This window comes from Mytilus galloprovincialis, chromosome 14 (genome assembly GCF_965363235.1).
Source record: "Mytilus galloprovincialis chromosome 14, xbMytGall1.hap1.1, whole genome shotgun sequence".
NCBI classification, from domain to species: Eukaryota; Metazoa; Mollusca; class Bivalvia; order Mytilida; family Mytilidae; genus Mytilus; species Mytilus galloprovincialis.
In genome coordinates this window covers 34,080,350-34,100,730 of record NC_134851.1, presented here as the reverse complement: position 1 = coordinate 34,100,730, position 20,381 = coordinate 34,080,350, and the positions used below count along the sequence as shown (strand labels likewise).

Below are 20,381 nucleotides of genomic sequence, written 5' to 3'. Positions count from 1 at the left end.
TTGGCAATTGTTTGGATAGTACCGACATTTAATATCCTAAATACATGAGTGTTTTGTGTTTCTTTGCGGTGTTTTCAGAGACTGTTTAATATATATACTAAAAATTAACGTAAAACAAGGAAAATCAAGAAATTCTATAAAATTAAGACATAGGTTGTTGCCATTGCAAAAATCTAATGTATTTATTATAGTACTTTGGTATTTCCCTTTTGTGTTCATTTGTTATACCAATGTAGGAAGAAAATGAGTGGGAAATTGAAAACCTTACGGAAACTTAAACTTCTTGTAGGAAACACATAAAAAATGCATTTCACGGACTTTGTTGTATGCATCATCGTTTTGAAGTAAGCACAATATTACGACTGGTGTTATTTAGAACACCACGTATTTGAAATATAGATTATATCCGCTATTTCGAATCAAAATCAAGCGAGAAAATTATCATTTGACTACCATTTCCGAAATGAAATTCAAATGGATAAAGAATTTTGAATATGAAATTTCAAATACACGTAGAACACATCCCACATAAAACCCTGGTTTAAACCATGTTAACGTTTGAATGAAAATGTGATAAAAATCAATGGTTCGATAAAAAGAGAGACTTACCTTAATTGCATGATATATGCTGAGTTTTTGTGTTACGTCCCAACAGCAAGAAAACTTACTAAAATAGTTCGCAAGACTACGGTATACTGATACAGAGATCTTGTCTCTTTTTGAGGACGAACCTAACGGGAAATACAATACATAACTGAGGGGTTTTAAAATCTATTTTTAAACTTGTTTACTAACCAGGTTATTTTTTTTCTATAAATAACAGTTTTTCAAAAACTCAGTCACACTTGGCCGCGATATATTTAAATTTGAATTGGTGATTGCAGATATATAATTAAGGTAAACTTATAATTCTTTCTTGAGTACACATGCATTATTGTTTTATGTAATTGTAATGTTAAACATGACGCTCAGACCTGTTTGCAAATATATGGATATTTATGTATTTGTTTTGGTTTTGATTTTTATAATGACTTTTACATGTTTTACTTCCAAAGACATGAATTTTCGTAGGCTAAACATGTCTGAACGACGCATGTTTTGGCGGCAATTTCAAAATAAATTGATTATATCAATGGTGGATCCAGAAATTTCTACAAAGGAACCCTCTGGCTGCCATAAGAGAGTTCCCGCTCAGGGGCGGATCTAGCCATTTTGAAAAGGGGGTTTCCAACCCAATATAAAAGGGGGGTTGAACTATATGTCCACATTCAAATGCATTAATTGTACAACCCCCGGAACCCTCCCTCTGAATATGTCACTGGCGCTCCAGTCATGTTTTAGGGAATCCCATTTTAAACAACCAATTTTTTTCCCACAAAAGGGAGGCCCTGGCCCCGTCCCTCGGATTCGACTATGAATATTGTATTTGTGCCATAAATTAATACTTTTTCTGGCAAATACCAGTTATAATGTAATGGAAATAAGTGACTTTTGATATTCCTATGTCATTGTTTTTCTAATTTTCATAGCGTTTTTGAATTCATATGTTTTCTTAGTTGCAAAATATTATTTGTTTAAGAAAATTTCAATAACTTGTGTGCAGGAAATTTTCTTGTGGTAATGTGCATGATGTGTGAATTATAATAGGGTGATTGTTTCATATACAACTGATGTTATCAAACCTCGTTCAAATTTTTTGGTGAAGCTTTTATTCTTTCCCAGACGCTAACTTATTGCATTTTTTTATGATTCGTTCTCCTCCTGAACATGCATGAAAATGAAATGGACACAATCCAAACAATATCTACAATTCTTTATTATACAATAAAATTTTATATTTCAGTAAAACTAACATTTGAAGATCTGGATCAAAAGAAATCAAGGGTATGTGATATGCACAAATTTTCAAGGTAGATACTACACTTACTAAACTAAACTGTTGCTTAATGTGATTTTAAATAAAAATTGCCTTTTACAGTTAACTAATAATCGATTGACAATAATTAGAGCAAATTAGAATAATTTTTATTCCTCAACGCTTGTTTATAGAAGCTGATTTGTAAAATCTTTATATGATTTCAACCAGATTTGTCTATGCTCCGTTAGGTTTGTATATGACAGCATTTTTAGACTGTCTTAATGTTTCGCAAGATGTTGTTACTGAGAAATATGATTTTTATTAAATACAGTTTTAGATACTAGTAGTATACTGTGCGTTCCTATTAAACACACCCACATCTTGAAACCACTGTTATTAATTTTAAAAAATACACACAGATCGCGAAAATTAGATTATTATGATTGATTTTTTTTTATTAAAAATGCAAGCCCTTAAATTTATACTGTTGAAGTTAATTACAAGCTAATATTGTAAACATTATCAAATTATTTTAAACTAAACTTCTTTGAATTGTTTGTAACAATATCAATCAAAGTATCACATGTGTATATAATTGCATGGAGAACGCAGTATTGAAGAAACGACAATAGCATTTTTAAATGCGTACTTTTGAAAAAAAATCTTAATCTATAAAATCCAATAAATATGTTTTTAATTAAGTCGAACACACAAACACATGCTAAAGTTAAATTAACTACATGTAACTATAGCTACATTTGGTTATATAAAATAAAACCGTGCATTGTTTAAAATCTTAATAAAAACAATCAGTCAAGAAATTGCTCACTGTAACAAGAAATGATTAGGTAAACATTAACGCCAGCAGTTACATCTTACCTGTCATGGGTAGCGGATCAAAACTTCGAAATCCCGCACTGGTTTACTTTTCTAATCAAAATCTGTATAATGTTCGTTAGCGTTATCCTTCTTTTAATGGTAAAGTATGAACTTACACAGCTGTGTTAAAACATTGCACCGAGTTCACTGATCTCTGAAAAAAATAAGCAATGCAATGAATAAAAATAATCGTATCAAAGCAATCGATTTATGACTTTTGAACAGCGATAAACTACTGTTGCCTTTATTAAAGACATGATAGGTAAACAACTTTTGTTGACTGTTTAAAGTCGATACCCACAACACCATGGACAGTTCACATAGTTATAAACATATTGGGAGACAAAGGGGAATTCGAATCCCCGGAAACCTCCCACCTGAATCCGCCAATACTACGTCACTCGTCGATAATGTTTTGCTGTAACAAGAAAAGACTGAAACTTCATGTCATAAATTAGAACGGCTATATTATAATTATATATTTGTTTTATCACTTACTGATAATCCTGGTACCTTTGATAACCATTTTTACAAAAATAAACGAACCATATATACTATAAATATAAAAACAATATTATAAGATATGGTATGAATGCCAATGAGTCAACTCTCCACTAGAGAGCAAATTACACAGATATTTTAAACAACCATAGGACATTTTATGTTCCTCGTCAATGGTTAAAACCCATACCCCATAGTCTGCTAAAAAAAGTTCCGAAAAAACAAATGTTAAACCATTCAAACGAGAAAACAAACGGTCTGATTTATATAAAAAATAATGAATGAAAAACAAATATTATATACAGCGACAAACGACAACGACCAAATTACAACCTCCCGACCTTGAACAGAAAAATAAATAATGTGGCGGGGTTAAACAAGTTTAAAGGCACCATCCCTCACCTAACCTGGACCAGAAGTGTAACAGTCAAACATAGAAACACAATTAAACATTAGTTAAAAGATCTTAACTCATCAGGTAGATACAAAGCAGAAATACAGAGTGGGCAGGGTATTTATTTAAATCCCTGCCACAAAAATACACTTTTAGATTAGGTAATTTCAGATATGTTAAAATTGGTAAAAGAAATGTCATTCTTTTGAAATAATAACTCCTATATGGAGTTAATGCAGGCTTTCAGCCTATTTTCATTTAAAATTTGAATGACTGTGAAATTTTGAATTGAAATAATTTGTTTTCATTATATCAAATATCATTAACAGCGGTATAATACTGTTGTCTTTATTTATGACATTGAATAGACTTTTACCGACATCAAATCACAGACATTGAAAAATAATAAAAAAAAAATATTTAAACAAAACGTTAGAAAACTAAAGCAAGACTAACAAGAACTCCTTCATAAAAACTTGGAGCAATCTCAAATTTAGGTCTGCTATGTTAATAAAATCAATAGATTATATTACCTGTATATATACATGATAAACTTTCCTATCTTATGTATTCAGACGTGAACTTGACTGACTGAAAAAATCATAAAAGATATGTAACAACTGTACTTGATAACTAACATGTTAAAAAATATATATGATTTACAGTTTGATATGAATATAAGTATGTTTATACCTGGATTTAAACTTCATGTACTTAATGTAATTTTTATCTATATCTTAATAGGTATTCGATAAAATGGACGTTATTCAACTTCCTTCATATAAATCTTGCTTTTTCTCGGTGTTTGCATTAATGAATATTGCGATGTCTACAGTGCATGCATATGGTATGTTATTTACTGCAGGTTTAAATTCATGATAAAATTATAATGATAATAAATTTAAATACTCTGAAAACAGCATATTCATTGCAATGAAGACAAGACCTATTAAACTAAAGGAAAGTAATCAAAAATGGTTATAAATATATTTTACCGAAGCAAAGTAGGAAAAGAGTATGAAAATAAAAAAGAAACTACAAAAAAAAAAATAAAAAAATCAATGGTATCATGTGTATATTTCAACTTAAAAGTTTAATAATTAGCTATGTATTTGCAGTGCTTAAAAATAGAAAATTTAACGAGAGATCATCTCTCGGGAGTTTTCTTATATCAGCTTTGATTGAAAGATCGAGGTTCAATAATAACATATATGTAGTCCAATGTCCAAATCAGATACTGTTCTGATCCACTCTTAAGGGGTTTGCATTAAATTCTTAGACTTATAGATGCGACACTAGGCAACAATGCATTTTTGTTAGAGTCATGACCGTTTAATGAATAAAAACCAACTGTAAAATCTGATATCAAAAAGCTTAGCTCGTTATTTAGTCTTAATTTTATCTATTTTTAGTAACACTAAATTTCCAACCTGAAATAGTACGCATTAATCAGAATATAAGCATTGCGTGTACAGTTCATGGCATAGACAATATTAATGTTAAATTGACGAGACAGTGGTCTAAAGGACCAGATCTGATCTGTTACAATGGTCATCCTATTGATTCTGCTAAGTACAAAGAGACCTTACAATCTGGGAACCAATTTATACTTCATATTAGAAATGTAACAGAGGCGGATGTAAACTACAAATACCAATGCCGGTACGGGTTCGAATCACATGCAAAAAGCATCAAATCGACAAAGGAGCACTTCGAATGTAAGTATACAGACATAATTGCATATCTTATCGTAGCTCATATTGGGACAAGTATGGTAATATACATATACATGCATGTATAAAGAGTGATGTTGGTTGAACATCTACTATAGTGCAAACAATATATATCAAAGCAACCAAAATAGACGTTTAAAAGTAATCGTTGGATTTTGATATGATCTTAACTGTTTCTGCTTTGCTAAAATAACCGTATGTCAATTTTATTTTGAAGTCAGTCAATGAATGCAAAAACAACACCTTTTAATAAAGTTGTTCATGAAAGACAATCTTACATTTCTAATCTAAACAAGTTTCCATGATGCAGTGAAAAAAATGAGACAAAAGATAAAAACCATCAGCAGAATTTAATATTTCAAATAGTTTGATAATATATAGAACCGATACCGTTTTCTTTTCTCTTTTTTTTAGAAATGACTTCCAGGTCATATCGATTCAAAAAGATTTGATAATATCTATTAGTGGTGAAATATACAAATGGCAAAATGTGGGATAATTTGCTAATTTGCATAGCGGCCTTTTTGCCTTATCATGACGTCAGCCATTACAATAGGATTATATAAGCTCCTTAAATAAAAATGCCAATATGCCAATGTCGAATAAACAATTTGTTCGCATATATATATATAGGTGAATGTACATGTTTAAAGGTTTTTGTCCGTGTACAAATGGACATAGTCTACTCTGAAATCTTTCGGTCTTTGAAGAGTAAAAATCGGATGGGTAACCATAGTATTATTGCTATATAAGATCATATAGAATAAAGGAAAATCGTAAAATAGCAAGATTCGAAACAGAAATACGTATCAAGAAGATTTTATTCATGATTTGTTCGCATACAGGGAAACACCTTGTAGGTTTAATTTAAAAGTTAAATAACTTTTAACTTACATGCCAAATTATTTTGAAAACATGGTGATTTCAACCTTCCCATTTGGTAGAAAGTTAAATTTTAAGCATTTTCCCTTAGAAATATACAACATTTTTTGTAAATATCTGCCAAAGGAAGTTTTTAAGGATAGATTAGTTTTAGATATATGACGGAAAAGGACTGGATTATCCGTAAATCTAAAATAAATTATATTTTCAATCTTAAGCTAAGGGAGTTAATTTGATCAAAAGGGACAAAGTCACGTGGTGCAAATCATTTGAATAAAGTACTCTTGATTTTGCCATATATATAAAAAAGCTGTTTTTTTTTAAATGAAAGTGGCATAAGAAAATTAGTGCTATGACAGATTAACAGAATACATGATTAGAATGTCAAACAAACATTCACAAACTTAATGTCCTCATGATTTTAGATCCTCCAGATGAAGAAGTTAGAGCTATTATACATACAAACGAAACCGATCAACGTTTAACTATCAATCTGCACTTTAAGAAAGTATTCCCATTGCCTAGATGTATTGCTTTAATTGGGGTAAGTTAATAAGTAAAGGCATGTTAATAGAAAGGGAATTCAGACTTCCGTTAGAATATTTAAAAAATACCTCCTTAAGATCATTCAAATCAAACAAAATATAATGCACAATTTTGATTAATGATGTAAATAATTTGTGTCTGTTTGACTTCCGCTGGCTATATTTGACTATGGATGCTATAGACAAACCCCTTGACTTTGTTTTAAATTGATCAAGTTGAATATATTTTACCGTAAAGTTTTGAAATATATTGCCACTCTCGATTGACGATGTGAAACCTGCTATCGGAACTCCGAAATGAAGCGTAATCCGTTCAAAGACTTTTTAAGTGTTGAACAACTATCTAGTTATATGTGTGTTATTACTTGATTTATAACACGAACATGGGATTTTCTTCGAACAAAAATCCACGGCAGATAGTCAATTGGATTATTGCAGAAAAATTTCTCCTCCCAAATGTTGGCTTTGCTTAGTCAATCTAAAGAATAGTCTTTCTGAAATAAATGCAACAAACGAATTCATTGAATGATTGCCCAGCGCAGTTCACCAATTTCCTATTGAATAATCAATGCAAATTTACTTTGATGTCAGACTGTGTGTTCGAAAGAAATATATCCTATGTTTTTGTAATAAGAAAATGAAAGAAAATTGAGAATGGAAATGAGGAATGTGTCAAAGAGATAACAACCCGACCAAAGAGCAGACAACAGCCAGAGACCACCAAATGGTCGTCACTGCATGCTGATGCATTTTTGTATCATGTAAGTCATGGGTTGCGAGATTTGTTCTGTTTATAGAAAATCTGAAATAAATAGTTGACAATGTACTGGCTCGATAATGTGTATCAACATTTCGTTTGAATTTTAGTCCAGACCTCCGAAATCTGCCGATGGTCATATAACCCAAAATAAACATACATTTGAATATATTATTGAAGATAGAGTTGAAAGGTGACGCAATTTATACACTTTTTAGCATTTATATATAGTTTTTTATTGAGTCTTTTATGTCAAATAAATCAAAGAGGGACGAAAGATACCAAAGGGACAGTCAAACTCATAAATCTAAAACAAACTGACAACGTCATGGCTAAAAATAAAAAAGACAAACAGAAAAACAATAGTACACACGACACAACATAGAAAACTAAAGAAGACACAATCAATTTGTCACACTGTCGATATGTTGTTAGCAATATGAATCAAATGATGTTTTCTATGAAAAATTCAATGACGATTTTACTCTTTTGCTTACTTTGAAGTCGAACAAACAGAAACACATTAATCCAAAGTGGCAAGAATATAACCTAAAATAAATCGAGAACAATTCAGTACGGAGGATGACATTTTCAGCCATATACACTGAATTTTTTATTCCCTCTATCTACCACAAGGTTTTACCCACCAGTTTCTTAACAAAAAAAAATTGAGCTGACCAATTCAGGCCTAGAAATATGACAGTTGTTTTCCTTTCGTTCGTTACGTTTGAGCCGTTTGATTTTTTATATTTCATATGGAACTTTCCGTATATACCTTTCCATGCAGTTTGTTTTCTTTGTTATTTTACTTTTAATTTAACTTTTTGTTGTTTACCTGAACTTGTACATTCTTGTAGTTAATTTGTTCTCTTCAGCAACATCCAACCCTCGTCGTCATAACTTTAAATCACAGTCACAAAAAGTCATATTTTTTAATTATCATCAGTCATGTCTAAAGCTCAAATGGTTACTAAGACCTTGCATGATAAGTCATGTATTTATATTTATTATACTGCAAGTCAATTTGCTAGATTTTGATTTGATAATACGAAGGAGATTATTTACTGTATCCTTTGGCTCAGAAGGAGACAATTTTTCAAAAGTCACCCTCTCGTGTAGACTAATCAAAAATCAATAGGGTATAAGACAACGCCTAGGGTCTATTTTTTGAACTTTTTTATTGACTCTAAAAAAAAAGGGTCTTGGTTCTCTTCTGTTATGTGTCTCTCATAACTGTTGTGTACGTGCCATCATAGTTATCTACTCAAATTAAACAATAAAAACAATAATAATTTAACATTCAGTATAGTAATATAAGTATCACATACCTAAGAGGATAATTATATAATACATTGTTACCCCTCGACTAGTTATTGCCAACTCGGTTCAATCTCAAACCTGAAAGGAAAAGTGGTAAAAAACAAAACTTTTGTAATACTTTGTAAACATGCTTATTTCTCTTCTTACCTATGTGTTATTTATAGGTTTTTACAACTGTTTGTCTTATCTGGCATTTTCTTGCAAGCATTTGACAAAATTGTAAAATCTTATAAACTAAGATTACGATTTTGTTCATAAACATATACATAGAGACAAGGTGATCTGAGTAAAACTTTTAAGAAACATAGGCCTCACAATCATATCGTATAGTTCATGAATATAAGAAGCCAGAATTTCAATAGGAGCTAAGAGACATCGAGGAAAATCGAAATCTTGTTATTCCGATCGAAAATGCATTTATGTACATTTTGAAATTAGTATTTGAAATATTTCAGGGTTCAATCTTTTCTTTCAATATAACATCATCCAAAAGCTCTAGAAACTATTATGAGGTAGTTTTGCGCCAAAAATCTTCAAAAAGATTACCGTGCAATGAGAAAGTCATAGTAAAATGTAAATTGATACACGAGTATACGATTCCAACAAAAGATCTCCGGGAATGCTCATTAAAAGGTATTTATACAAGTTTGTTTTACTATTTAGACAATAACGGTAGTATTGCTGATATTACTTTATTCACCATCTGACGAAATCAATAACACATTGCTGGAAATAAACCAATTATTCTTTTTTCATTGTAAAACAAAAGATTGTGACTCAAGGAAACATACCACTTCTGGTTCTTAAAGTATCTTTCTTCAAACACTTTTGAATATGTAAAATGATTTTGTTTTAAAAATTAAGCAAAAGCGACGGAGGAGTTTTTTGTTAGAATTCTGGAATTGAAGGCATGTTTAATAGGGTCTTTGCATCGGAAATAAATCAGTTGCAAGCATGGTACGGGTTATGTTCGACTTATATATTTTATGATGATTTGAACCCCTAACGGGAAGGGATTGTCCTTAATTTTCAAATATTGAAGACATAATCTAATAATCAGTTTAATTGAGGCCATTTTAGCATCTAATATAGGTCCTTGGTTAATTTGTTTCGGTCGCGAAGAACTCTAAAGAGACATTAATTGTCGAAATGCTTATCTGGTGCAGAAAATTGGTACCGTTTATGTTAGTATGTATCATTGTCATTTTGCTTAGTTTCTTTTGATACCAATTCTTTTTAAATGATTTTTGCTGTGCGTTTTGTTGAGTGTTTATTTATTCTACAAAGGTATAGGGGAGGGTTGAGAACTCACAAAACATGTTTAACCCCGACTCAGTTTTGCAACTGTCCCAAGTAAGAAGCGTCTTGCTGTTGTTAGTCTTTTATATTATTTCAAAATAAGTTCACTTATATGTTTTGGAGTTTAAATTGACGTCCATTTTCACTGAACTAGCGATTTATTTTAGTGAAAAAGTCCGCCTTCGGTTATTTTGAATACCAATTGGTGGCCTTTGGCTGTTTTCGGCTCTTTGTTTGGGTTTTTGTCTATTTTGCACATTGCCCATTCATATTCTTAATTTTATTACGGGATTGGCCAGGGAGAAAATCTGTTCGCATTCTTGATTTTGCAATGAACAAATTGCAGTTTACATGTGATAATGATTACAAAATACAGAGGATAACGATACATTTGGATGTCGAACATGTATTCTATTTCGAAATGTCAAATTATTTAACAATAGCCATTATACCTTTTATTTCTATTTTTTAGGAAAGCAGATTGAAATCCAGATCCTTTCAGTCGCTTGTGCATACACCAAGGGTTTCTGTTAAGGCTACATTGGTGAAATGTTTGGCTTGTATTTCAAATCAAGCTGTTGCCAATGTTAATAATGATAATGCACACATTATACATTTGGTAAATGTTAAAGTTACTTTTCCATGAGAGTGTTCCAGTTCTCAGATTTACTGTCATAAAATATAACTGAAGGTAATTCAGGTTAAAATTTACATCGGTATTGTTCAAACAATTACATGAATTTCATGAAATACATTTTCAATGGCTTCTCTGTACATAACGGACACATATTCAATATCTTTCATGATTAGCAGGGAAAATCTGAAAGATTTCTTTATATTTTTCTTTATTAGTTTTTGTTTTATCTTTTATTCGCCCAAATATTCTAAAGATTGCTTACTATAGCAATAAGAGATAAATTGCAACAATCCGTATTTTTTTTGGTCCAATAATTAATATGTATGTCAGTCTTTTCTAAGGCATTTTCTGTTTCCATATACTTTGAACTTTTTGTCACGGACTTCTACTCTACTACTTCATGTTTGGTCGGCACCTTGTGAGAGCCTAGTTAAAACATGTCACGGTCATATACTTCAGGTTTAATGTTGAATCTAGTACTACTTCTTATATAATAATCACTTCAAATTTCAACAAATCTGCAATTCACAGGGATTAGTGATGACGTGTGGATATTATATTATGGAGATGACTGCAGAGTGTTCGATGAAAATGTTTTGGCAAACAATAAGCTGAGTATGAGTGAATGAATCTCCATGAAATTATAGTACAAGGTTACGTACCACAATTTGATTGTTGGGATTATTTTGGGAGCATGGTCCGAATTGTTTAGGTATAAGGGCAAGAAATTCTAGTTTCTGGACAATAACTTGAGTCTTAAATCTTGGGATCCCCATTAAATTGTACCACAAGCGTCTGTACCTTAATTAGTCGCTTGGGATTGATATAGTGGGTTAAAACCCTAACATGAAAGGAAAGTGGTATATACAAAACTTGCGTAATACTTTGTATTCATGCTTATTTCTTGGGCAATTTATATGAACCTTAAGTCAAAGTCTTGAAGTTTCGAGGTTCTTTGATATGATAAATCTAGACGTATATTTATATTTTAGATTTTGACCTTGTTGGTGTTCTTTGATAACAGAGTATACTTGTGTATTCTATTTTTCTACTTTGGAAGGATCTGTTGGAATTTGTACTCCTTAAGGTCCAAAGGGTACAAAATCTTTTGTTTTATCTAAAAAATCAAATATTATAAGAATACATTCATGTACCTTGATATGCGAAATTTAACCGTGTATAAGATTTTTGATTATGTGACCAGTTTGTATTTTCGTCTACCTTAGAGTCCAAGTGGTTCATTGAATTTAACAAAAGTCGTATTCAATTCCATATTCTTAATCTTAATTATGTATTACTATTTTTGATTTTGTGCCAGTTTTAAGTTGGTCCAAATTGGGGTCCAAAGTTAAATCTTGTATGATATCTGAAGTCTTTGTTCATAGTTAAATCTTCTTAAAAGAAAGATTTGTAGACATCTTAAGTCATAAGTAAATGTAACGTTTTCAGATCACCAATTTCAAACAATTAAATTTTTCGAACAAAATTTTCATTTTCTACAGCTTTTCTATTTGTATTTTATGGAAGCGAGGTATGTCCTGATTAGTACTTGATAACCTTCTCATATACCAATTTTTAATCAATGTTTAAAATGTTTTGTTTTTTATCCATGGCGTTGCCAGTTTATTTTTTATCTATGAGTATGACTGTCCCTCTGATATATTTTGCCCATCTTCTGAAGACTTGTATTTAAACACCACCAATCTGATGTCGATGTCAACTAACATCTAAAGTAAATATCATATGGAGCTTACTTATCCTGAATAATAGATTAAAAATGGTAAAACTTAATATTTCTTTATTTTGCAAAATTTAATGTTTAATATTTGTAATTATTGCTGTTAGTTTAAGTAAACAATGACATTTTTTGTCAGGGAAGGGCTATTTTATATATGTTATAAGTTGGAGTGGGTGAATAGGTGGTTTAATACCTCAACTCCTTGTAGAAACTTATCTCATTTTTTGTATTGAACGAGTTACCTCTATGGTAAACCGGCGTAAATGACATCATTGCACTATTGGTTCTTATTGTGATGTTACAGTAATAAAATAAACAAAAAAACTATGTCAATTGGAAATGCTTTGATACTATATATGCCCTTATATTTTTACTAGATAACATTTTTGTTCGCTTTGGGGATTCCGTATATCGTCAGATTATCAGAATTCCAATGGGGACTAAATGTGCACCACTTATTGCGGACCTGTTTTTGTATTGCTATGAGTTACAATTTATGACAAAAATAAGCAAAGACCCATCGAAACAACATCTGATAAACAAATTTAATAATACTTTTAGATATTTGGATGATATTTTGGCTCTCAATAATGACGACTTCAGTATGTATATTAAAGAAATTTATCCTGTTGAACTTACTTTAAATAAAGCTAATACTAACAATGACCACTGCCCTTTCCTCGATCTTGATATCTATATCACTAACGGAAAGCTGTCACCATCTTACGGTGTTTATATATCTCAACTTGTACGATTCGCTCGTGTATGTAACAATGTTTTAGATTTTAACGAGAGAAATTTATGTATTACTGAAAAATTATTACACCAGGGTTTTCGATATCACAAACTAGTCAAAACATTTACTAAATTTTATCATCAGTATAAGGACATCATTCGTAAATATAGCTCAACATGCAGACTGCTTATACGTTCAGGTATTTCACATCCAATTTTTTATGGAAATATTCTTTATAAAGCACAAAGGTGTCAGTATTCACCTCAAAAACTAACAAAACCTTTGAATAGACTTATTAAGAAGGGATATAGTTACGATACTGTTGTCAGGTCATTAAAGATTGCATATGTTGGCGTTAATATTGATTCACTTATAGGGTCTTTGCATCGGAACTAAACACATTTATTTCAAAATCAGTTGTTGGCATGGCACGGGTAACGTTCTTCTCATGATGGTATGATACTAAACCCCATAACGGGAAGGATTGTGCGTGATATTCATATGATGAAGACATAATCTTTCAATCAGTTAAATTGAAATCTGGAGCTGGCATGTCAGTTAACTGCAAGTAGTCTGTTGTTATTTATGTATTATTGTCATTTTGTTTTTTTTTCTTTGGTTACATCTTCTGACATCAGACTCGGACTTCTCTTGAACTGAATTTAAATGTGCGTATTATTATGCGTTTTCTATTCTACATTGCCTAGAGGTATGGGGGAAGGGTTTAGATATCATAAACATGTTTAACCCCGCCGCATTTTTGCGCCTGTCCCAAGTCAGGAGCCTCTGGCCTTTGTTAGTCTTGTATTATTTTTAATTCTAGTTTCTTGTGTACAATTTGGAGTTTAGTATGGCGTTCATTATCACTGAACTAGGATATTAATTTGTCAAGGGGCCAGCTGAAGGACGCCTCTGGGTGCGGGAATTTTTCGCTGCATTGAAGATCTGTTTGTAACCTTCTGCTGTTGTCTGTTCTATGGTCGGGTTGTTGTCTTTTTGACACGGGTTATGTTCTTCTCATATATGTTATGATGGTATGATACTAAACCCCTAACGGGAAGGATTGTGCCTGATGTTCATATGATGAAATCATAATATTTCAGTCAGTTTAATTGAAGTCTGGAGCTGGCATGTCAGTTAACTGCTAGTAGTCTGTTGTTATGTATGTATTATTGTCATTTTGTTTATTTTCTTTGGTTACATCTTCTGATATCAGACTCGGACTTCTCTTGAACTGAATTTTAATGTGCGTATTGTTATGCGTTTACTTTTCTACATTGGCTAGAGGTATAGGGGGAGGGTTGAGATATCACAAACATGTTTAACCCCACCGCATGTTTGCGCCTGTCCCAAGTCAGGAGCCTCTGGCCTTTGTTAGTCTTGTATTATTTTAATTTTAGTTTCTTGTGTACAATTTGGAAATTAGTATGGCGTTCATTATCACTGAACTAGTATATATTTGTTTAGGGGCCAGTTAAAGGACGCCTCTGGGTGCGGGAATTTCTCGCTACATTGAAGACATATTGGTGACCTTCTGCTTTTGTTTTTTTCTATGGTCGGGTTGTTGTCTCTTTGGCACATTCCCCATTTCCATTCCCAATTTTATTGTGATAGATTAAATATCGACTTAAGAATGTTAGTAACGTTTGGATGTCCGCAAAACAATGCAATCCTTTCCTCATTTGCATAGATAATTCATCCAAGTAAAGTTTTTGTGATTATGTCCGTTACTTTAAATCATAGCCTTTTATATATTACTGCTTTGAAGAAATATAACGTTTCTCTGTGAAGCCTTTGTATGAGTATCAATTAAAAAACCGAATTTTGTTTATAAATCACAAATGATTGTTACTATTTGGCTTTTATTTATTTTCAATTTAAACGTTTTCAGATATTTTGTGTTATTTTGATACTGTCTTGAAAAGAAACTCTTCGTTTAAACTATGTATAAAATTACGAAATAAAAAAATAACCGAACCCATTGTTGAAAGAAATTTGAAAAAAAATTGCAGCATCAAACTCATCTTATAACTACTACAAAACCAATGCATTAACATCAATTTTACATAGATGGAAGGACTTGTATCTAAGTCATTGTTAATTAATAATATATCTCAGTATATATTGTCGATATTAAAGAAAGATGACAGTGTTTTTTCTGTTTAATAATATAGTGTTATTTACTGACTCTATCTATATTGGCCCTGTTGTAATTCGTGGTTAGTTTGTATTTGAGCAGATACGATGGCAAATACAGTTGATCGAGAGGTAGAATATTTAAATAGACTATGCCTGTTGTCCAATTTAATGTTTTCGAATAAAATACTGTATAAACTACACTTAACAGAAATAGCCAGTTCATCACACTTCTATTAGGTCCGAGAACACAATTATTTCGTAGTGCATTTCTTTTAGAACATAAATGAAAATAAAAAAAATCCCACCTGCGCTTTCTCAAAGAAACTTGTACAGTGTGTTGTACTACTTTTGGGACAAATTATATCAAAATTATAGAAAACTTCATCGTCTCTAACTCAAAATATGGACAATTTTGTGTTTAGGACGTCTTGAAATCTTTTGACAGCTTCCGAAGTGCTAATTTTCAACCTTTTTTCAGTTGGACCAAATCACTACTTTCCTTTAAAATTCTGGACCCAAATTTTTTTACAGTGTAATTTCACCCCCCCCCCCCTTACTTGCAATTTGAGGCATTTAACATGGAGAAATAAATTTGGAAGGGGTATAAAAATTAATGGCAAGTAACCCACTGTCAACACTAGGGACTATATTTGTGAACAACGAAAATCAAGGGACGACAATTGTGGTCTCGGACCATTACATTTCTTATAAGAATAAACTACGAAACATACCGTGAAACGATACATAATTGCATATCCAAGTTTATAATTGTGTTTATCGACAGGATGAAGACTTTTATTTCAGGTGGCAAGGTAGTATTTGCATTCCATAATTTAGGTTGCTTTTTTGTGTACCCTACTTAAGTCAATGTATCTGAACAGTGTGCTTGTTCGGTGAAAATCTAAACATGTTCATAATAATACATACTAAACAAATGTTATCGCAATTGGTATTATCTAAATTGTTTGAATACTGTATGTGTACGAAGTGCACTCGTAGACTCTGAATTTAAGAAAAAGTGAAGCAAATTGTCTGAGAAACGAATTGAATATCAGATAAATTTCAGTAACCAATTGTGTACAGACCATAATTATACATCGCATATATAACACGTTAAACGACTACAATTTTGTTTTTAACGAAACATTATGTATTCCTTATCAAGTATTGTGCCACTGAGGACAAGATGCTTACTGCAGTTTAATAATATAACATTATTTATAAAGCAGAAATCCCTCGTTGCATAATTTGAGAATTAAGCTGCACTTACACAAAACAGCTTGTCATTGGTTACATAAACTGCTCACGATAATTGGTTTCGTCTTGTTCTGAATAGTTATATCCATTACATCTGGATTGAAACCGCAAAACTAACAGTTTCAGTAAATATGTAATCTCATTCTTCTTTTTCCAGACAGTTCATCAAAAGAATTAGGATTAATATTACTCGGTACTTTGTTGCCAATAATACTGATAATATTTATTTTAATTTCGATAATCTCGAAACTAACGAATAGATCACATAAAGATGGTAAGTATAATACTATTCTATTATTATCTAGAGATGTTTCCTGAAAAAAGTGACTAATTGTGACAATCATGACAATGTAAACTCAGTTTGTTATCTGGTGTCATGCTGTATCAAGTGATATTGCGAAGGATTTGATACTTAAAAATACAAAAATTTCCATTTGTAACCGAGTTGAACAATTCTGTAATTGCATTTTTTTTTTATATAAAACAAATGTCGATCTAATTCTACTTAGTACTACAGATTTTAAGTACAGAAATAGTACCGATGCAAAAGTAGCTGTGTATGTAATGGTCACAACTAACTAGTTTCATCTTTCATTAAAGTTTCTTTAAGCTTTCTAATTCGCTAGGTGACAAGCATGAAAGTAAATTTCATTTGAACATGTTGTTATGCAAAATAAATATGAATGACGTATATGAATAATAAAACAACATACTGGAATCAATTTATCATTTACAAAAAAGGGTTTTCTTTTTTATCATACAGACCACGAGTGGGAATTTACATTTTGTGAACCATTGAGATTGTCCTGTTGTATAACAAAGAATAGTGGAAGCAAATTAAATAGCAGAATGAGGTCTAGTACAACCAGCAATTCCCCAAATGAAAACGTAGATCAATCGGAACATGTCTCAATGGTGAATTATGCCTAAGTAGCGAGAAAGGTAGGTTTTATTACGTTAACTATTCACTGTTACATGTTATCAAGTTCAATGTATGTCACTAATACAGTTGTGAAATAATTTTTTTTGTGGAATAAGAGGAATGCGATACTTTGGTGCAAAATTCCCTTCATTGGACATATGTTAATATAGGTTTCTATTAAAATCAACGATATGAGGCGTGTAAGTCAATGAGAAAACGAAAACAAAATAAAAAATGATAAAAAAGGCATTTTAAAATATATACGGTAAACACTCTACTACAGCAGATGACATTTGGACAAAAAAGTTTCTATATTGATTCTGGTGGCTTAGTTAATATGAGGTCAAAAAAGCCAAAACGTTGATAAAGACTAAGACGACATGAAAAAAGACAAGTCTGGTCAGAAAATCAAAACTATGCATTAGAGAGATACATTAATTAGTTTGAAATGATTTCGAAAATGCATTACAGCAAATGTCAAATAAAAAAATATCCGTATTGTCAGACTAGTACCTAGATCAGAATCTACCGCCGTAAAGTTTTTAAACAATAAACAGATGATCAACGTATATGTGATTCGGAGTCTTTTAAACATTTGTTGCCGTTTAAGTAACACATGTTACAGTATACAACAATAAGCATTGTATCAACATATATTTGATTGTAAGCATATATAGACAGAGCGTAATAGTTTGAGTAAAATTTTTCTGACTATTTTTCTGTTGTTTGTATAGTTGAAGAACGCAAAAGTAAGACGAGAGAAGAAATAATGGTAAATTTTCTAATAAGAACTTCCGAGCATCGAGTGGAATTAGGAGATAACACTGAAAGGATTTCAGAAAACAGTTCCATGGAAAGTGATATATTTTTAAGTTGTTCATAATTGTCAAATGGTTTTTTGAAAAAATGTACTATTTCTAAAGGATAAAAAAATAACAGGGAAAACAGTTATTATAGAAAAAACCCACACCAATCAAGATAACCGCGAATACGATCACCAAACAAATAAAAAAAATCCCAACGGTGACATCAATAGTCACGAATAATCATTTTTACATTTGAAATTAATGGAATTAAATGATCAAAAGAGAAAAAAGGATATGCCAAAACAATTCATAAATAATTTTTCTTGCTCAAGTTATCTTAATTTGTTTGATTTTCTTTAATATCAAATAATTGACTAATTGGCAGTTTTTCTACCGATGGTTGGTGTTTTTCTCTTGGTACTCCGGCTTCCGGAAACACTAAATAATGATCATAAACGAAATACCAAGATAGTGCTAAAAGTGGTGTTAAAGATCAAATAACCGCTCACTCAACCAATCAACGCATTTAATAGGAGTTAAATGAGGGATGTCAAGTTGAGTGCAAGATATATGGGTATCCTTCCGAAATACCTGTGACAACACACGTTTTTTTGTAAGATTCGTGTGACTCAGTCTTTTGTTTTTCTATGTCGTGTACTGTTGTCTGTCTTTCGTCGCTTTCTTGTTATGATTTTGACCATACATTAGTATTGTTCATTTCTCTTACTTATGAATATGAAATATTCAAGTTTCGTTTTGTTAAATAGACTCTCATGTACATTGCTTTGCAACTTGTTTATTGTTTAGTCTTTATTTTATCTTGCTGTTAATATTTGTTTGATTTTTTAAAGGTTTTTTTGCGATTTTTGATGATTCGTCATCTTAATTGATATTTAAAATGCATAGTATTTTTCTATTTTATTCAAAACTAGAGTAGTTTATTTTTATTTTTTGACAGTTATGTGTAAATATGGGTTTTCAAAAACAGTTTCGCCCGTTCCAGTTATATACATCAGTTTGGGAAAAAAGTGATTGTTTTCATATGCACCATTTTTTATCAACATTTGTAACATGTGTTGCAAAACGTCTATTCATAACCTAGCAGAATATAACTTATGAATCAAGACTACGCCTTGCTTAAAATGAAATAGGTCAAAAATGTCCTGTACCAAGTCAGGAATATGGTCATTGTTATATTTTAGTTCGTTTCTGTGTGTGTTACATTTTAACGTTGTGTCGATCGTTTGTTTTCTTATTTTGAGTGTATGTTCACATAATCGTAAGACATGTCACGGTACTTGTCTATCCAAATTCATGTGTTTGGTTTTAATGTTATGTTTGTTGTTCTCGTGGGATTTTGTCTGGTGCTTGGTACGTTTCTGTGTGTGTTGCATTTTGATGTTGTATCGTTGTTCTCCTCTTGTATTTAATGAGATTCCCTGAGTTTTGGTTTGTTACCCCGATTTTTTTTGTCCATGGATTTATGAGTTTTGAACAGCGGTATACTACTGTTGCCTCTATTCATAAAATTATTTGGCGTATTCATAAATTATTGATATTCCTTAAATAGTTTTCATCATTGTTTCAGTATTATTCTATTTTTTCAGTTTTGATTTCAATTTCAATTGTAATGATATTATACACCTTATGAATATAATACAGCTAAGGCTGTATCCCATTACACTTTAAGATTTAGAGTAAATCTCCTAGATACAATTGGAATATATGAGATTCAGAAAAAACGCCGATTTTTAATTTATATCAAAATAAAAATGATAATATATCAAACAGATCTATTTATTTACGTTTTTGTAAATAATGATGAACAACAACATTATGCATTGTCAGTTATTGGGGTAGAAAATTGGTTAATAATTGTTAAATTAACAGCACTCTCTATTTACAAAATGTATGCATATTTAACGTCAGTATTGTATCAAAATATATATTTATCCGTTTTATAAAAATCCTTTGTTTT

At 31.2% G+C, this 20,381-nt stretch overlaps 1 protein-coding gene across 1 annotated transcript; it reads left to right on the top strand.

Moving 5' to 3' along the window:
- Positions 1-326: 326 nt before the first annotated feature.
- LOC143059455 (uncharacterized) lies at positions 327-19,858 on the top strand. Its single transcript, XM_076232957.1, has 9 exons — positions 327-384; positions 1,844-1,884; positions 4,377-4,479; positions 5,045-5,350; positions 6,673-6,791; positions 9,325-9,502; positions 16,833-16,949; positions 17,439-17,617; positions 18,332-19,858. Exons 1-8 carry the CDS (start codon positions 327-329, stop codon positions 17,603-17,605), a joined length of 1,089 nt encoding a protein of 362 aa, XP_076089072.1. The 3' UTR covers positions 17,606-17,617; positions 18,332-19,858.
- The last annotated feature ends 523 nt before the right edge of the window (positions 19,859-20,381 follow it).